The 14,428-nt window shown below is 36.7% G+C and overlaps 1 protein-coding gene across 1 annotated transcript in view; it reads right to left on the reverse strand.

Moving 5' to 3' along the window:
• Positions 1–2,130: 2,130 nt before the first annotated feature.
• LOC114642592 (immunoglobulin superfamily member 1-like) overlaps positions 2,131–14,428 on the reverse strand; it is a 253,600-nt gene continuing 241,302 nt past the window's right edge. The window contains exons 20-24 of the mRNA XM_051919754.1: positions 11,597–11,656; positions 7,378–7,452; positions 6,855–6,917; positions 4,332–4,393; positions 2,131–3,963 (exon numbers count right to left, since the gene is read on the reverse strand). Coding sequence (XP_051775714.1) covers positions 4,344–4,393; positions 6,855–6,917; positions 7,378–7,452; positions 11,597–11,656 — 248 coding nt within the window. The 3' untranslated portion in view covers positions 2,131–3,963; positions 4,332–4,343. The remainder of the gene's footprint in view (positions 3,964–4,331; positions 4,394–6,854; positions 6,918–7,377; positions 7,453–11,596; positions 11,657–14,428) is intronic.

Below are 14,428 nucleotides of genomic sequence, written 5' to 3' on the forward strand. Positions count from 1 at the left end.
TTGATTATTGTTTGTTTATTGTATTGGTTTATGAGTATTGTGGAGAGGAGGGTGCTTTGTGCACAGTATTGTCCAAATAAAAAGTATTATTGGACTTTTACCTGGTGTCTGTCGTCTGATCAGAGGGTTCAAAGGAGCAATAGCACCCCCTATCTGTCACAACGTACATAGGTGGTCTACCCTTCATCTCACTATAGCAGGGAGAATTAACACTGTCAAGATGAATATCCTTCCTAAGCTTCTGTTTCTATTTCAAAACATCCCCATATACATACAAAAACATGGAAAATTTGGAAGTGTAGTAGGCATTATACTTTGGCAAACTAGAAATAGTAACTTGATGACATTTTATAACAGCCTGGTGAATATGAATTGATGAGCTGTTTTGGGTTGAATAGCCTATTCTCCTCTGAATGTTTTTAATGTTTTTTTCATGGAGTAAAAAAATGAAAATAACATGGTTGTGTGTCTGTTTTTATCTCTTCAGTGCTAACTACCATACATTTACACAGGTTGTTACAGATTCAAATCAATTGTATATTTTTATATAATAATAATAATAATAATAACAAATCACTACTCAAAGCGCTAAATAGAAGGAGGACCTGGAATTCAAACCAAGAAGCCCCTGCACTGCAAAGAGGCAGAACAACCTCTGCACCATGTGAGCTGGTCTGTGAGAGGGCGCATTTTCACTGCGAAAGGTACAAACACACACATGCATTCAAACGTCTTTATTTGTATCGAGTGCTATTTGGGCTTCACTTTTTTAATATTGACAGCGACATGTAATATGAAGAATATCTTTTTCTTCGGCTTTATTCTTGAATAAAAGCACACTTGTTTTGTTATACCTTTTTTGTGAAAGTGTTTATTTGGTATTTGGACTTCAGTCTTTACTCATTCCACACTTCATGTCAACATTATGTCGTTATTACTATAACATATGTTTTACCTATGTGTACAACTTTTGTTGCCTCACATCTATTATGTCCCACATTTATACATGAAATTATGTATTTCAAATTTCACTCCAAATGGTTTCTTAATGAGAAGCCAATACGTATTGTTAATTAAACTCATTATTTAATTCATGGTTTGTTGATTCAGACAGCAGACATTTCCAAAACTGTTGATTTTCTGTTTTTTCTAAGAACTCAGTCAAATTGTTTTGGTAACCTGAGCAGATCCATCTTACTGAGACCTCCAGCTTTCTTTATTTTCAGATACTGTGGTTAGTTGGTCATGTGGTGGCTCATTTTGTGTCTCATTATTGTTTGGCTGTTAATTAAGGAAAAAGAAACAACTAAGGGGTCTAAGTCAAGTTAATTAAAACTAAGAGAGAAGAAGTTAATTAACAGCAAAAACTGGTTACTAATTAAGAACAGAGTCAGAATGAAAACCTGCAGCCACTGCTGCCCTCCAGGCCTGTAGTTGGACACCCGTGACTTGGAGAAACAGATAGATTTGGTTAACCAGGACTATTTAAAAATGCATAGTGAATGCTTTCCAAAGTTACTAGTTGGGACTCTTGATATTTACTAATCATACTAGGAATATGCTGTTACATTCATCAATAAATGTCTAAATTTGAATGTTTCAAATCTCCATTGGTAGACATACTTTTAATATCAGTGCCCCTACAAAGCTTGACAGAATATCTACCTAAGTTGAGAGACAATTAAGGTGCAGTCTGGAACCATCTATTGATGACTTGTGCTTCTGCCAAATAATTTGTAGATCAAAGATGTAAAGCAGCTCCAGTGTTTTGAGCTGAGCAGAACGTGTCTGTATTCATTACTGTCAAAAGTTCTAGATTCACATAATTGTGGATCACAAGTATTTTATTTAGGTCCTAGTTTCCTTTCCGTGATTTATGCAGACCCCAGTTGTTACAAAAGTTCCACCAAAATCCTTAGAACCCCAATGAACAGATTTGGAGTTTCTGAAACACATGCCCCTACTGTAGAACAGAAAATAAGAATTCAGAGACATAATGGTGTCCTGAGTACTGATAAGGCTGTAGCTGCATCTTTTCCTAGTTCCCAAAAATCAAACATCTACTGAGTTGGTAAGGTGTGATCCAGCATCAAACACGTAACAAAAGAAATCTTTCTGTCCAATAGTTTTTTTTAAAAAGGTTTAGTGAAAATTCAAAGCAAAACAGTTCACACAAAAATAGAGAAAAAAGTTATTACACACGCAGGATAAAAGGCAGAAAAGGAAAAAATGTTATCTTCTTGTTAAACTTCAGTTACTTTCTATACTTCTCTGTGCTTTACTTAATATGTTTGGTACGTTCTATACGTACGGCACAGTCAATACGATACGTTGTGTTTTGAAAACTGTTTCCCTCCATGCCTTAACCACTGCAAGGCAGATCACAAACTGGGACTAATCTCTAGTCAGAGGGACAATAAATAAACAGAATAATCCATTTCAATCTAACTTATGGGGGATATAGTAGAATCTTCCATAGACTATGCATTAATATATAGGCAATCATGGCAAAGATTTTACATAACTAAGAAAATACTTCTATCAATTTAACATAACATTACTAACTAACGAATGGCTCTTACAAAGGTCATAGGCAATTTGGGTAAGAAATCATATGACTTTATAAGAGCTACAGAAGCCAAATGACAGCTGAGGTGTAATGAGCGTGAGCCTTGGACTGAGTGTGGAAGTTTCACTGGAGAATGGAAGACTTGCTCTCTTATTCACTCCATGCCACCTACTTTAAAAACTGAAAAAGCCTCTTTGTTTCATGTTTGCAAGACAGAAACAAATATATTTTTAGGCTTTAATTATGTGAGATGTTATTTCTTGTACATCTGAATAGCAGTAACAACATAGCATGGCTAATGTCATCATCAATTCAGGAATACAGGAGTGGCACATTATAAACAAAATAAGAGAACAGAAAACAAAGTCCAAAAACAGAATAAAAAACACCATTGATAATAATAATAATAATAATATGTTTTTTATTATAAGAGTAAGAGATTTAAGAGATTTAAAGATGCAGTAAGAGGAGCAATCTCGGAGAGACTGTTAAAGAGGACTTCATATCAGGACTTTCTTTTTAAAAGTTGGAGAGTTATACTCACTACTCTTCAGCCATTCTCAGTTTCTTTGTTACATAAGCAGAATAATAGCCATTAATGTTTGGATATGTAATTTAGGTAGCAATAATGCCAAAAAACCCTTAGGGGATAAAGTTTTTTTTTCTCTTTCCCCTTTCCTATTTACTGTTTTTGAAAATTATTTTAAGATTTACCCCATAATAGTTTGTGTAGGCCAAAAGCCTATTCCTTGAGTTTGGGGTAAGGCTTATTTTTAGTAAGGAAGCCTTGGGCAGCCTAGAGGACTAGATTTTGGAAGAAAAGCTTGCTTTTTGAGTTTGTGCAACCCACGAGATACTAAACAGGCAATCTGCGTGCCTTCTAACTATACCATAGTAAAAAAGTCAAATTTCTGGAGAAGTTTGAAGTCAGAATGTTCATAGCTTGCTTTTCATAGCTTGCTTGCTTGCTTAATATTATCGGGAAAATAGAATTTAACCATTAAGCTAGCCACAGTATATAATAAGAAAAGGAAAATGAAGATCTGGATAGCTGCACCAGGATGATTTACTGTATGTAGCTTTGCATAGGCAGAGATCTTCAAGAGAAGGTGTGTGGATTAGAGTAGCGCATCAGTTTCAAGACGTGATCACTTGCATTCCTTTGAACAGGTCTGTGGTCATCAAGTGTTCTTTGTATTCTTCCTTTTTCCATATTGAATGCTTAAATACACCATGATAGCAACACCACAAAACCAGACCTTCATGCAGATAGCAACAGACCAGCTTGGATTACAGAGAAGTAGAAGACAAGCAGAGGTGTGTTAGCTGAAGACTTTTGAGGTCACTGCGGCTTCCATCACAGATGCGACACCACAAACCACAATGTGTTACTTCTGTCAACCAAAACACAGAGAGAGATAATATCAGTCAGACATAGTGACCAAGAGAAGGAAATGGGTTGTTGTGGTGAGCAATGAAATGAAAGTTGTTATTTAACTGAGTGATTTAATGTTTATTGAGCAAGTAGAGTAGGAGCTCACTTTAATTCCGGAGCTCTGTTTAATTCACAAAAGTCTAAAAGCCTTCACATTGCTTAGCGTCATACTTATAAAGCAGAAGCAACAGCTGGGATTAATGTTGTCTACCAAATGATTATTACTAAGAAGTTCTACCTCACTTTCCTGTGAAATGGTGGTCTGTTCTAGTAGTTAAAGAAGTGACAGGAGTTCTTTATGATTGACCAAATACTAAAGTCAGTTACCTTGTCTTTTCTTCAGCGAATGGAAGCATAAAGAGAACTTGAATCAGCTGTGGCTGAGGCACCTGAAAAATGTATGTTTTTATTAGTAATTGGTCATAAAAACAAAAGTAAAACTGAAGAAAATGCTTGCTATACCAAGATGGCTTATTAAGAGAAGGCAAGTGATGGACGCGCTAACAGTGCCTGGGTGGACGCTGTCCCATTGCACCACTATCTTTGCTCTTCATTTCTGCCAGTCTTTTTTATCTGTTCCCCCATCCCTTTTGCCTTACCTGGGGGACATTCATGAGTTTGACGTCAAGGTACTTGATGTTTTTTTTAGACTACACTGGCATTATTCCTGCAACGGTAAAAAAAGTCACACTACTTTGCTTGTCCATTAAACTTAAACAAAGGCCTACAAAACAATTAATAACTGTAATAAAAAGGAAAGTGATATTTTATGATACATTTTTCCTTATAGATTGGAAAATTAAGTCAGCCTACATGATTTTAGTTAAAGATGATTTGCCTTTCTTTATATTTATTTTTTCTTTTATAGTATTTTAATGGATGCCATCACTGTTAGATGCTGCAGTGGAATAATCTAGAAAAGGAAAATTTAAGAGTAATTAATATCCACTAGCACATCCCAGCCATAAGCTCTCATATAAGGTATCACTGTTTCAGAGTTCACAGGCTGTGTTATTGAAGGCTGGTATGATGTTGTGCTCATCCCCAGTGTGTAATGTGGCCACACACAGAGGTGCCTATGAATACCCTCCTTCACATACGCAGTTTGACAAATTCCTGAGTTAATCATTCCATGAAGACTCGTATACTGGAATTTTGTTCATCACACATACTAGGACAACCTGATGACTTCTCAGGTGAACAGCATTCACTCATGAAAGTCTCCTCACAGTGAAGGAGCAGAGATACTGAAAGGTATGGAAAAGCCCTGTGACCACTGAGTGTGGAGTTGTGTCTCACTGTAAAAGAAAATATGTTGTTGAGCAGCAATGGTCGAGTTTGTCTTCACATTGTTTAAGTATTTTAATTTTTCTTTAGCATTTGACTGATTTGGAAGGCTGTTAAAAGCTTAGTTTCCACAAGTTGGTAGATAACAGCAGCTGTGGCTGGTGCTAACTGTACTCAACCATTTTGTCCTTCACTTACAGTGACAATTACGTCCCGATTTCAGAATTTATAGATATATTCCAAATTGCCAATTTTACAAAATAACTAAACATCTTTGAAATAATTGATTTTCTTAAATATCTTGGTTAATTTATATAAAGGCCACCATAAACAGATGAGGACATCGTCTAAGCTTTATCTAGAACTCTTCTTTCATCAACCTCTGACTTTTAAGTTGTCTTGAAGCTATAAGGATGATACGTTGTGCTGATGTTTTCATATGAAATAATGCCAAATGCTTATTGAAAGAGGACTTTCACCCAAAAATATACAGCTAATGGTGATTTAGTGGTTGTGAACAGATAAATAATGATGGAGGAACACAAATACAAGATGCTCTATAATTTTAAATATATCATATTATTGAATGCATGCTAATTCAGAATGTCAAAATCACTCTTGTTAATGATAAACCAAGAAATGGAATGGTGTCAAGGAGGTATTTTGGTGTATTTTTTCAAAGTCTTTTCATATGAATAGAGCAAAATCTGAATGCCATATGTTGTAAAGTAGCCATTTGCCTTTTGTATATCAGTACATTAGAATTTTGGTCTTATTTGGCTGGGGAATAAAAAAATAATCTCCCATGAGTCCTTGCAGTTCCTCTGATTGGACACCTGCTAAGGGTGCAGGGACTGCTGGGGACAAGAAGGCCAGCGAGAGTTTTTAAAGGAAGCCAGTTATATAGAGAAAAAAGTGGTTCTGTGTCTGGAATTGCCCGTCTGTTTTGTGTTCCCGTTCATTGCCTTTGGATTATTGTTCTTGTCCTGGATTATCTTCTGTTTATGTGTACGGCCTGTCTGGTGTCTGCTTGCTGCATGAGGACTGAATTGGATTGATCATCGACCTTCGGAGGTGGAGCGCTCCTGATCCCATCATTCTTCATCATCAGGATATACCGGTAGGACCATTCTATACATTGACTTACAGCAAGCTGATCTCTGGATTATCCATTCTCTATCATTTCACTACATTGGTTGCCGTTTCCAGTGGATTTTGTTATGGACTACATCATGTATGATTTTTGTTAGTTGTTTGTTGTTGCTAAATTCGTGTTTATTGTGTATCCGACGGAAAGGGAACTGGGGTGGGATTGTTTTGGTTTGTATAGTTAGATTTCATTTATTATTATTTAATGAATTGGTGAATTTCTGTTTTATTTCCGTGTGCTTTTTTGTCTATGTGAATGAGTGTGCGTGAATCAGGCCAAGCCTAGGGGTGTTCCCGGGGTCCTCACCAAAAAATAAATAAAAAAATTAAAAAATCACCGTCAACAGGTGGTGTGAATCTTAGCTGGGTTTTTTAGACCTCTACATGGCAGTATCCCCACCCATTCTGTCTCACCTGTGGCATTCTTCAATTTGATATCAGAGTACAGGACTTCTGTGGACTCTTCAGGCATTTTCTCTATCAAGGTAAACACAATCAGAATAATGTGTTTACAGGCAAAAAAGTTAATGTTATTAAGGAGTTAAAACATAATTAATGAACAGAAAATCACACAGAATCACATTTGCACACATTAAATGGGTAATTACAGAACTTTGAATGTTGGCAGTATGACTGGTAAGGGGAGAGAGTTAGCTGGAGAAGGATACTAAAGATAGAGCTGTCAGGCAAGAGGAAAAGAGTAAGGCCTAAGAGAAGGTTTATAGATGTGTTGAGAGAGGACATGCAGGTGATGGGTGTTACAGAACAAGATGAAGAGGACAGAAAGATATGGAAAAAGATGATCCGTTGTTGCAACCACTAATGAAAGCAGCTGAAAGACGAAGAAGAAATGGGTAATTACAGAAGAATAACTTTTTTCAGCAAATCTTGAAAAAGTAAATCAGCTTATTAAGCTGTTGAATTGAAGTAGACTCACCTCGCTTCTTCATTAATTTCCCTTTTACAAGATTTGAATAAACAACATCATTGTTGAACTCTACAGCAGAATCACCTAAAAATAAAAATAATAATGCCAAAAATAGCCACATTATAGTTCATATCAAAAACTAAGTATGTAAGTAGGATGGAAACACCAAATTCATAGTGTTAGATTTCATGAACTATATCATAGATACTTTGTAAGGTATAATAAAACTCTGGGTGTCACAGTGTGTAATGAGGCTACTGTAAATCCTGAGTGGTCACTTCATTAGGTTCTCCTACCCTTGGTAGGTAATCAGCCAGCCACTTTTACTCATATGACATCTGAAAATTCCTGCGTTGACCACCCCTTGATTTCACTAGGATTCTGTCCTTCACGTATATAAGGGTGACCTGTTAATCTCCCAAGTCAATAACGTTCACTCATGAACCTTCATACCAGGTAAGGTGTAGATTTTCTGAATTATGTGTAAAATGTCTGCAACCCCTGTTGTTGTTTTTTTTTTTTTATTGTTTTGGGTCTAGAAATATGTTGGTGAGCAGCCATTTAATTTCTGTGGTTGTACTTAAATCACATAGACATTTATGAGACATGGCCCAGCCAGAAATTAAGCAAAACATTTCTAAGCATACTGTATATGCTACTGCATCATTACTGATTCAGGAAGCTCTTTGATCATCAACTTCCATCAGATGGAGACCCACCTAGCATTTAAACTTCAGCATTGCTTTATAGCCGCCAAGGTTAGCTGGTGGTAGAAAACAGAAACTATAAAGCAGGTGGCACATGGCCGTCTGGTATCAACTTCACTCACTTGGATGGATGGCAGCTCCTTTATTTCAGACTCTGTCCAATTTACAGAAACATTCTGCACTGATAATCACAAAACATCAACAAAATTATTGAGTGAGCTATGAGAACCTGTCATAACTGGTTCAATCTAAGTTCACTGCTGTCCATGTGCTTTTGAGAGTTGATGTAAATTTTCAATTACTTTATAATTAATTCTGCAGTTCATTGCTTGTCTTTTTGTGTTTAAATCAATTTAGGTTATTTTCAATCAAGTGTAGACATTATGTTAAGTTGTTCCATAGGATTGAAAAATGAGAAAACAGATCTATTTCTATCTTTTTGGTTTGTCCTAGAGAGTAATGAGATCAGAAAGAAACACAATGGAGAAGTGTTATTTTCTCTCCTGCTCCTAAGATTTTTCTCGCGAGATAAAATACTCCAGTATTCTCACAAGTGTCTCTTCTTGAGTTCCAGAAGAGATCTCGGCAAAGTCACACAATGGGCTCATATTTTCCAAGTAGTGTCTTGACATTTTTTGCAATTAAAAGTGTACTCAGTAATTTATGGTGAAATTTACAGAGAGTTGTTTGTTGCAATAAAACACTTTACTCTGATGACAAAGCTGTAGCCCTTGCTACTGATTAATACTATTAGTTGTTCTAATTCACATTGCTGTGCTCCAATTAGATCAAACTCATTCTAGAAGAAAAGGCAAGCAGTGTGGCATAGTGGTTAAGACTTTGGCTGTCAAACCCTGAGGTTGTGGGTTCAAATTCCATGATTAGCACCACTGCGTGACCATAAGCAACTCACTTAATCTACCTGTGCTTCAACTGGGAATACAAAAGCAATGTAACCAATCATATCTCAAATTTTGTAAGTCACCTTGGATAAAGACATCAGTCCAATAATAAGTCTTGAAAGAGATTCAAACAAGATTAGAAAGAGATCTCACGAAATATAGCATGCTTTTCAAACCAAATATTCTATTTTGACTTATTTTACCTTACGTCTTCTTTCTCTCTAAAGCTCTTTCTGCTAAGGAACTTTAGGAGAAACCTCAGTGACAAAGTTGATTCTTAAATGAATCATAAATGAGAATCTCTTAAGTCTAATGAGCCATCAAAAATCAACCTTTGAGCAGTAAAATGGTCCTATGGGCTGTATGACATGCATTGTGCTGTTCTGGTGTGACACTGGTGTGACATTGCCTACCTTGCCAGTTTTGACTTTTGTGGCAGTTGCAAACCTAAAGATGCAATGGAAATGGAGGTGATAGGTGAGAACATTCCTCATCTATAAGAAACAGGAAAGGTTGGCTTTTAGGGAATGGCAGGGGCCAGGCTTCTTGTGTTGTGCATTTTCTGTTAAAAAAATCAACAAATGGTGCATCTTTATTAGTCCACTCACAGAAAATATGCAGCATGTTTTTAAACGAATTGCTCTTATCCACGATGGAGAGGGGAGATAAAATACAGCGTTCTGCTGAGGGCTTGATGCATTAAAATATATTCAGTTGACGCAGAGAATGGGCCACCAGCCATAAATCATCAAACCATTCTGTAGTCAGAAAACTACTTTTGTGCTTTGTTTGTTAGTGGCTTTTACCACACTGCCAGGGACACCAGGAATTATGTGACAGGTGACATCACAAGTCGCCTGGTATAAAAGTCAGCACTGGATCTTTCCCGGTTGTTCGAGACTGCAGACACAATCAATACCAATCATGAGTTGCATGTACATTACTTTGAATTTGAATTTAAGATTTCATTTCTGCCTTTGGTACTAGGTTTCTCTGGCTTTCTGGTTTCGACTTTGGCATGGTTATTAAATCATATGTATGTCTACTGGTCTCTTTCTACTTTGGGTTGTGTGCCTTTTCTATCCTCTTGGTAAAACAACTTTTTCTCTTTTTTATATTTTAGTTGTACTTTAAAATGAAAATCTAGAACAGCCAGGTGTAAAAAATATATAACAGTCTACAAAGAAACACGATGAGCTACATTCAAAGCAACAGCTACAGAACTAAGCTACAGTACAGGGAACAAAACAATGACTGAACATCCATCCAACTGAACATCCATTTTCTAAACCAGAGCAGGGCCAGAAGGCAATCATTGGGTAGAAGGCAGGAACAACAGCTTGACAGGACACCAGCCCACCACAGGGTGAATGCACACACCCACAACAGGGGCAAATTTAGCATCACTAATCCACCAAACATGCTTTTGGACTGTGGAAGAAAACAGGAGCACTGAGAGGAAACTCACATGGACATCCATGTGGACATGGGGAGAACATGCAAACTTCATGCAGGGAGCATCCAGGACTTGAACCCCAGTCTCCTTGTTGCAAGCCATCAGTGCTTGTACTGCACCACCATATCAATGTTACAGAATATAACATTCTCACATCCACTTAAACCAAATCCAGGTCATGGAGAAGTATACAAAAATAGAACACGGGGCAATCTAAAAGGTTTCAGTAGAGCTTTCAGAGCAAACAAAATATGTTAACTTGTTCACTTAGGTTGTGAAACTCCAGTAACATTGAATAGCAGGGTCTGTGGAAACTTGTAGATAAAAGAAATCTGGATCTTAATGTTGAGCCAGATGAAGTTTCACATAAATACATACGATTGCAACCGCTAAGATTAGAAGTCACACCAATAAATGAGTGTTTGCCAAGAGTAACAAAACAGGGTTCTGGACCAGTAAGGCATCAGAAGGTTTTAACTGTCTCATAGGCCTATAATATATAAGCAGAAATAGGCAGTTAATTATTATTATTGTTATTATCATTTGGGTTGTACCAGGTGCAAAATGTTCAACTTTACCTTGCAACATAACATGTTATGCAATATTATAAAAGCTTACTTGCACATAATTACAAATGCATTGGGTTTTTGTATCTTCTGAAGTATTCTTTCTTGTGATTTAAAACAATTAACAACAGACTTTACTTTATTAATGGTAAATATTATGCATTTTTATTTGCATGTGTTTTTCAGTTCTACTTAAGTTTAAGAGACAAAAATAATAGTTACGAGTCTTATTTTTTGCTTTGGTTTGAGTTTAGTTGAATACAATATTTAAAAGTTTTTGGACGTTTTTAGGTTTTGGTTTTGGCATGTAGTCATTATTGTTAAAAGTTTTCCTACTTTTTCTGTCTTTAGACTTGGATGTAAGAACGAACAGAATACAAATGGAGCACTGCAATGAAGAAAAAGGCTCAGTATAGTGAAGGTACAGTGACTGATAAATTCATAAGGACAATAAAAACCTTGATGGATGTTAACATCAGAATTCAATCTTGCAGGGCTGCTGCTGATAAGAGGCAGCCCTGTTTAAAAAAGAAATAAGAAATAGCAGCTGTGAAAATCAGCGGTTTATGTAGGGCATTGCCAAGTGACGACACTCACCCTTGTTTCTGGCCTTAGGAGAATCCATCAACTCAGAGTACAACATGTCTGTGTTTTCCTCTGTAAAAGGTGTAAAAGCAGGAGGTTACAGTTTGTTTTATTTAAATTTCTACCTTTGTTGTCAATAATTAGCTTTCTTCTATTTATTTATATTGTGGTTAATTTCAGTTTAAATGATTACTATTAAATTATTCATGAGGTTTACTTATGACACATTCCACCTGGTTTACCTTTACAATTTCATTTCACATCAACACAATAACTAGCCTCATGGTTATGGTTAGTGAGGGGCAAATGCACTTCTTTATTGTTTAAAATAAATTAAAAATGTAAAAGTTTTAGACAGGAGTTTTTGTTTTCCTCCTTTCCACTATCAACTCTCCATACGAATAAATAACATTAATGAACAAACACTGTTAGGATCCTTTTGTTTTAAATAGTTTTTGTTAAGTAGGAATTTTATATGTGCAACTGACTCTCCAGAAAATATAGAAAAATATATTCTTGAAATTGGTAATCTCTGCGTATTAGAAAAGTATTATAAGCACACGAGAAAAGTAAATACTATATTTCACTAAGCATTAAGATGTAAGAGTTAGGATTAAAAAGATTTATGCCTAGTTATTTGTTATTATTCTGTGTGAGCTAGAAACCACCAGTAGTTCATAATCCAAAGGTTAGATGTGCAGGAAAGCTGAAAAAGGATGGGCCCCTCGTGAACTCTTTGGCTGTTAATAATGGTAGCAAGCGCCAAACTAGTAGGGAGTAAGGAGAGGCCTTGTCAGACAGACATGATGGACAGATAGGGGTTTAACACCTCCTCAGCTGAGAAATAATGGTGGAATCAATTAGGGGCAGTACTAGAGCAGGTGAATGTTAGGAGTCAGATGATGATGAATAATGTTTTGTGTGATAAGAACTGTAATAAATGTAGAACTGCCCATGGCTGCTCGCTCTTCTCATCAGAAGTTAGTCTGTATGTGCACCGTACAATAAATCTCGATTCTGTTGCCTATCCTGAGACTCCGAGTATCTTCTTTAGGGCTAAGGGTGCCAGTGCCAGCCTGCTTCAACAATTCATGAATATCACATTCCCACTTTTGGTTATTCGTGAGTTGGCCGTGAACAAATAAAAAGGAATATTTTTGGAGCTTGCCAAAAGATCATGGAAACTTGCAAACAACACATAAACTAAATATAAATAATACTAATAATAATTTGTCAGTCATTCTCCAACCCGCTATATCCTAACACAGTGTCACGGGGGACTGCTGGAGCCAATTTGCCTTTACTGTTCCCTTACTTATTCATCAGCAGATCTGGACAACTCTTCCAAGCTGATTTTGCTCTCTGCCCTCACTCTCTCTCTTCCACTTCTACCAGAACCCCTCGTAGAGCTCTAGCCATCCTAGTCAGCTTTCACCTTTCTTGAGCTGAAACTTATTGCTTGCTTCTCGGTTTCCTTTCTCCCACTTTCTTTTACTCTTTTCTTACCTGCTCCTTTCCTTTTTACCCCAGCTGAAGCCATGCACTCGCCACACTTCTAAACAGAAATCAACTCATTAAGGCAAGTGTGCCAGTTAACCCGTGAAAAGAGCTGTACTCTTGCAGTAATTATTGTTCAGCCAGGGTTTCAACCCAGACTCCAGTGTATTTTCATTTAATGTATCCCTTTAGTTGTTTTTACCTCTTTTTTAAATTTGTTTCTTTTCTTATGCTTACAGTCGGCTAGATTACTGTAACGCACTCCTCTCAGGACTACCCAAAAAAGACATCAATCATTTGCAACTAGTGCAGAATGCAGCTGCTAGAATCCTTACCAGGAAAAGAAAATCCGAACACATTTCTCCAGTTTTGATGTCACTACACTGGTTACCTGTGTCATTCAGAATTAATTTTAAAATTCTGCTTATGGTTTATAAAGCTTTAAATAATCTCGCCCCGGCTTATATATCGGAATGTCTGACACCTTATATTCCAAATCGTAACCTCAGATCCTCAACTGAGTGTCTCCTTAGAATTCCAAGAGCAAAACTTAAAAGAAGTGGTGAGGCGGCCTTCTGCTGTTATGCACCTAAAATCTGGAATAGCCTGCCAGTAGGAATTGGCCAGGCTAATACAGTGGAGCACTTTAAAAAACTACTGAAAACACATTATTTTAACATGGCCTTCTCATAACTTCACTTGAATTTAATCCTGATACTCTGTATATCTAATTCATTATAATAACTATTCATTCAAAATCTGTACTAACCCCTACTCTCTCTTCTGTTTCCTTTTCCGGTGTCCTGTTGGTGGTGGCGTGTGCCACCACCATCTACCCAAAGCACCATGATGTTCCAACAATGATGGATGGATTAAAAGCCAGAAGTCTGTATGACCATCAGCATCAAGTGACTCCGTGAAAAACCCGAACTACAAAGAGGATTATTTCATTTATGTTAGGGGAGGGGGTGGTCTCGTGGCCTGGAACCCCTACAGATTTTATTTTTTTCTCCAGCCTTCTGGAGTTTTTTTTTGTTTTTTCTGTCCACCCTGGCCATCGGACCTTACTCCTTTCTATGTTAATTAATGTTGTCTTATTTTAATTTTTTATTTTGTCTTTTATTTTTCTTCTCTTCACTATGTAAAGCACTTTGAGCTACTTTTTGTATGAAAATGTGCTATATAAATAAATGTTGTTGTTGTTGTTGTTATGCTAGTTATGTAGACTGAAGTGCAGCGTTTGACACCATTGACTATTCTATTTTACAGCACATACTACAAAATGACATTGGGCTCACAGGCACTGTGCTCATCTGGTTTAGTTCTTATTTATCAAATCGATTCCAG

Source organism: Erpetoichthys calabaricus, chromosome 16 (assembly GCF_900747795.2).
Source record: "Erpetoichthys calabaricus chromosome 16, fErpCal1.3, whole genome shotgun sequence".
In the NCBI taxonomy this organism is placed as follows: Eukaryota; Metazoa; Chordata; class Cladistia; order Polypteriformes; family Polypteridae; genus Erpetoichthys; species Erpetoichthys calabaricus.